Raw genomic sequence first — 5,848 nt, forward strand, 5'->3', positions numbered from 1 at the left:
AAAAAGGTTTGAGTGGCTCAAAGGAGTAGGGCGCTGGCCCCATATACCAGAGGTGGCGGGTTCCAACCCAGCCCCGGCCAAAAAAAAAAAAAAAAGTTTATATATTAGTCTAATTCAAATAAAACATTAAAAAAGTTTATTTATGTGAATATTTTAAAACAATGTGAAGCAGAGTACCAAATTTTACTGTGTATGGTAATATACTTTTTTGCCTAAATTTTTATGGAAAAATTAAGGGTGCGCATTATACATGGGTAATATGCCTTGGAGAGCCCGATGGGGTTTTCAGTTTGGGAGAATCCAGATCTGGTGAGAGAACAGATTCCACCCAGCACAGTGATCATGTGATGTTCATGCCAAGGCTGGCAAGGTGGGTCACAGCCATCTGGGGCAAGGTCTGAGGCCAAAGGCCCAACCCAGATGTGAGGACTCTTAGCTGATTGCAGGCCCCAGGGACCCACTTGGCTGTCCACAGGTCAAGGGGCCTCAGAAGCCACCCCACCAGTCACAAGGGTGGCCATCTTGGCCACTGCCCCCTTGTGGCCACATGGTGGGGAGGGCTTGGTTCCTGGGAGAGATAGAAGAGAGGGATAGGGCAGCCTTCACAGAGCCCAGCAGCTGCAGGAGGGCAAAGCAGGGCTATGCCAGCTGCACATTTACTGGGGGAGCTTTAGCCCTTCCTAGATGTGTCTCTCCTGGTGGAAAGCTTGCACCTTTCTAGAGGGGTGTTTTCCTGGATGTTTGGGCCAAAAATGTAGGTGCACGTGTTACATCATAAAATATGATAGTAAAATGTGTCTTTATGTACCTAGCAACCAGCTTCAATGGCCAATTTTATCAGTACCGTCCCACACTAAAGTTCTGCTACATGTCTCAAAAGTCATACTTTATCTCTGTTACTTTAGTATTTTTATCTAAATGATGAAGATTCAATATTATAACCACAATACCATTGTAACCTGAAAAAAAGAATAATAATTTCTTTCTCTTTTTTTTAATTGAAACAGAGTCTCACTTTGTCACCCACGGTAGAGTGCCAGGTCATCATAGCTCACAGCAACCTCAAACTCTTGTGCTCACACAATTCTCTTGCCTTAGCTCCCCTACTAGCTGTGACTATAAGAGCCTACCACAACACCTGGCTATTTTTGTTTAGCAGGGGTTCAAACCCACCACCCCTGTAGTATGTGGCTGGCACCCTAACCACTGATCTATGGCACCCAGCCAAGAATAATAATTTCTTAATACCATCAAATCTGTATTCAGATTTCCCTTACTTTTCTCATAAATTTCTTCAATGTTTGGGTTGTTCATACTGGGTTCTAAAATTCACACATTAGATAGCTCATTTTAATTTAAAGTTTTTACGTATACATCTTTAAAATCTGATTTAGTTGCAAGCTTGTCCATAATTTGCATTGGTGGTCTCCAAAGTAAGGATCCTGGTATCCTACAAAAGATAAGGTAATCTTTTAGAATATAAGAAGAAAATCGATGGCTCGGTGTCCAAAGTTCAGTAGGGTATCAGCCATATACACCAAAGGTGTTGGGTTCTATCCCAGCCCAGGCCTGCTAAACAACAATGACAACTGCAACCAAAAATAGCCAGACATTATGACAGGTACCTGTAGTCCCAGCTACTTGGGAAGCTGAAGCAAGAGAATTTGAGGTGGCTGTGAGCTGTGATGCATGGGACTCTACCAAGGGTGACATAGTGAGACTCTGTCTCAAAAAAAGAAAAAGAAAAAAAGATTGAGCATGTCCAAAAATACTTAGAATGTTATTTAATACCCATTTTAGTTATGTTTTTTGAGTATTTTTGTTTTGTTTTGTTTTTTACAAGACTATGTATTTGGAATCACTTATGTAATTAAAATTTAATAAAAACTTTCCCCTATATCCCTTCAACAAAAGATGAAAAATAGGAAGGAAAGAGGTTACTGAACTGGAATGATCACTCAGAATCTGTTCAGCTCTAAATATTTCAAAAACCTTTGGTTGTTTCCTTGTTTGTTTGTTTTTTCTGGTCTGGATGGTGTTGGAATTTCCCCTCTTATAAGACTTTTCTGTGAAGAAGAAGTAGGAAAAAGGGAAATAAGCATTCTGGTTTTCTCCATTAGGTTGTCTTCCTTCCTCTGGTCCGTGCAGCTGGGGAAGGGGGCACTTTTATTCCTGGGTTTTGTTGAGGCCCCAGTTGACTGTTGGGTTCTCAAAGGTCAACAGCTGTCAGGCTTCCAAGTCTAAGACAGAGCCCGAATGGGTGCCAGTGAGTTTCCCAGCCTCATCTTGCCCTTTCTCCCAGCACTCACTTGAGGCCTGACAGAGCTGAGAATAAGCTTCAGTGATGATAGTGGCCTTGCAGTACAGCCCTCCCCCAGGAGGTAAATCTGGGATGTCTTCTGAGGCCAGAGTCATAAAAACACTGTTTAGGCTAGGGGGGATCCTGAGCAGAGGTACACAGCTCAGCAACTCTGTGGCCCAGGACTGTGTCCAGCACCAGCTCCCTCCTGCTGCCTTTTCACAAGGTCTGGGAGCCACTGGGAAGCAGACCAGGATGCAGGTCATGTTGTCCAGGCTGCCCTGCTCTTCCACCTTTTAGCACTAATCTTCTCTGTTTTTTTGAGTATGTTTAATAAATATAATAGTATAGTGTTACATAATTCGTAGTAAATAGGGATTTTATGAAATCTAAGTCCACTGAGAAAGCAGGAACATTAATTTGATCAGGAAAGTTTAATATATTATAAAGAATTATCAACTACCAGGAGGTTGGAGCAATGCATTGACTATAAAAGAATTTTAATGAACATAGAAGTAGCAGGAATACTGGGAGGCTAAGGCAGGTGGATCACCTGAGTTCAGGAGTTCAAGACCACTCTGAGCAAGAGCAAGAGCAAGATCCTTATCTCTTACAATAGGCAGGCATTCTGGTGCCTGGCAAAATGGCAGTCCTAGGCACCCACCCTCAGCTACTCAGGAGGCTGAGGCAAGAGGATCACTTGAGTCCAAGAGTTTGAGGTTGCTGTGAGCTGTGATGCTACATCACTCTACCAGGGTAGTAAAGTGAGACTGTCTCAAAAAAAAAAAAAAGAGCAAGACCTGTCGCTACCTCAAAATAAAAAAATGCCAGGTGTTATAGAGGGTGCCTGTCATCCCAGATACTTGGGAGGCTGAGGCAAGAGGATTGCTTGATCCCACAAGTTTGAGGTTGCTGTGAGCTATGACACTACAGCACTCTACTGAGGGTGAGAAAACGAGGCTCTATCTCAAAATAAAAGAAATAGTAGGTATAAGGATCAGCCACCACTACCCTAGAAGTAAGATGGATCATCCAGAAAAAATATGCCTGTGCCATCCCACCCTGCTCCAGGAAGGATGAGATCTAGATCAGAAAAGTCACTGTAGAACTTTTGGTGGCGCTTGCTAGAACTTGCTTTTTGGAATGTGGCAATTTGCAGTCCAAGGAAAGTTGTTCTGGGAGAGATGTCACCCCATAAGCATTGTGGTACTGCTTCAGGGGAGGTAGGGGATCTGCTGGCCTCACTGCGGGAGCAGCACTAGAGAAACTGCCCATTCTGCCCATAGTGCAGAAGCCTGTAACTAGAGAACTTGGGGGGGTGCTGCAGGAGTCACCTAAGCAAGAAAATGGAAACCAGGAAGCAAAATCTTTTCCTTCTCGTAATGTCCCTCTAGCATCTTCTACTGACAAAGTTTCCATACCTGTTGGTGAAGGAAAAATGTTTAAAGGGCCCAGATCCATTTTCACAGAGAAGGCAAAAAGGCTGAATTTGGAACTGAAAAGAAGTAAATTGGTAACTGGTACTAGGGTTGGTTTTTTTGTTGGTTTGTTGCTAGTAAGAGTACACAATAATACTGTTGGAAACTTGGTACTTAATCTTAAGTCTTCTGAGTGAATTTGCAGGTATTTTTCCAAGGCTCTAATAGTGCTGGAGGCCCCTGTTATTCACTAAGAATCTCTTCCATGTCTTTATACAGATAGCTGAGAATGAATTGGAAAATAATCCCTGACAGTGGTGCTATTTCTCTTTTGTGGCCTTTTGACTTTTGTTGCCCTAAAATTCCATTTTATTGGGAACCCATTTTCCACCTAGTCTTTCTTGACAGGGTTTTTTTCTACTTTAAACAATTTCTAGATAAAATTCTGTATTTCAAGAGAAAAAAATAATAATAGGGACTTTGATGATTTCTTAGCAGCTCACTGTTTATTAACTTGTAATTGTCCTCTTTTAAAGTTGGCTGGTACACCTCTTCAGAGAATGATTTTGCTAAGAAATTGCTTAAATAGGCTCGGCGCCTATAGCTCAACCGGCTAAGGCGCCAGCCACGTACACCTAAGGTGGCGGGTTCGAATCCCCAGCCCGGACCCGCCAAACAACAATAATGGCTACAACCAAAAAATAGCCAGGCGTTGTGGCGGGCACCTGTGGTCCCAGCTACTTGGGAGGAAGAGGCAGGAGACTCGCTTGAGCCCAGGAGTTGGAGGTTGCTATGAGCTGTAATGCCATGGCACTCTACCCAGGGGGACAGCTTGAGGCTCTGTCTCAAAAAAAAAAAAGAAATTGCTTAAATAAGATTGATGTGTTGTTTTCCCTCCTAGCCTGTGCTTTTGACCTTTTGCTACAATAGTTTTCTTCTTCCATCTTAGACTATTCCTCAGGCTAACTCCTATTTGTCCTTTGTTTTTATGCCACTTCCTCTAGGAAGCTTTTCCTGACTTGTCTAGAGTAGGTTAGGTACTATTGCTGTGTGGACTACGAGCCTGTGCTCTTACTTAACACACTATATTATAAATGCCTATTTATATGTATCAGCACTGTTTACCAGTTCCACCATATTCCCCTGCTTTAATACCTCGGGCCTTGCACAGTGTCTATTAGATAGTGTTTCTTTAAAATTTAGAGTGAATAAAATGAATAGTGAAGGTGCTGTTTGCTTGGTTAGCAATGATAAGATCTAATGCCACATTCAATGCATCTCATGGTAAATTTTTATTATTTGATAGAGTTTTTAGTTTTTTAAATTTATAGTATTTATTTAACAAGTATCAAAAACCTCCTTGAAAAGTCTGCCTCTAATTTCTTTCAGGTTCCTTTTTTGCCAGGCGATTCAGATCTTGATCAACTGACAAGAATATTTGAAACTTTGGGCACACCAACTGAGGAACAGTGGCCTGTAAGCCTTCATGCATTTTCTTTGGAATTTAGTTAGGATTCTGTGAAGTTGTTTAATTGTTTTTTTTATTTTATTTTTTATTTTTTATTTTTTTTTTTGAGACAGAGCCTCAAGCTGTCCCCCTGGGTAGAGTGCTGTGGCTTCACAGCTCACAGCAACCTCCAACTCCTGGGCTCAAGCGAGTCTCCTGCCTCTGCCTCCCAAGTAGCTGGGACCACAGGCAACCGCTACAACGCCCAGCTATTTTTTGGTTGCAGCCATCATTGTTGTTTGATGGGTCCGGGCTGGATTCAAACCTGCCACCTTAGGTGTATGTGGCTGGCACCTTAGCCACTTGAGCCACAGACGCCAAACCAAGTTGTTTAATTGTTAAATTCTTTATATAGTGCTGTCACGTGAATATTCAAGAAATGTTATAATTGTAGCATATAGTCATTGCAAAATTATTTTTGTTTTTTTTTTTTTTTTTTTTGAGACAGTCTCACTTTGTCACCCTCGGCAGAGTGCCATGGCGTCATAGCTTACAGCAACCTCCAGCTCTTGGGCTTAGGCTCTTGCCTCAGCCTCCTGAGTAGCTGGGTCTATAGGCTCCTGCCACAATGCCCGGCTATTCTTTTGTTGCAGTTTGGCTGGGGCCGGGTTAGAACCCGCCACT

The 5,848-nt window shown here is 42.4% G+C and overlaps 1 protein-coding gene across 1 annotated transcript in view; it reads left to right on the top strand.

Moving 5' to 3' along the window:
- Positions 1 to 5,848, top strand: part of CDK7 (cyclin dependent kinase 7) — a 36,178-nt gene that overhangs the window by 23,604 nt on the left and 6,726 nt on the right. The window contains exon 9 of the mRNA XM_003785885.3: positions 5,107 to 5,193. Coding sequence (XP_003785933.1) covers positions 5,107 to 5,193 — 87 coding nt within the window. The remainder of the gene's footprint in view (positions 1 to 5,106; positions 5,194 to 5,848) is intronic.

Source organism: Otolemur garnettii, unplaced genomic scaffold (assembly GCF_000181295.1).
Source record: "Otolemur garnettii isolate 467f Iridium unplaced genomic scaffold, OtoGar3 scaffold00017, whole genome shotgun sequence".
NCBI lineage: Eukaryota > Metazoa > Chordata > Mammalia > Primates > Galagidae > Otolemur > Otolemur garnettii.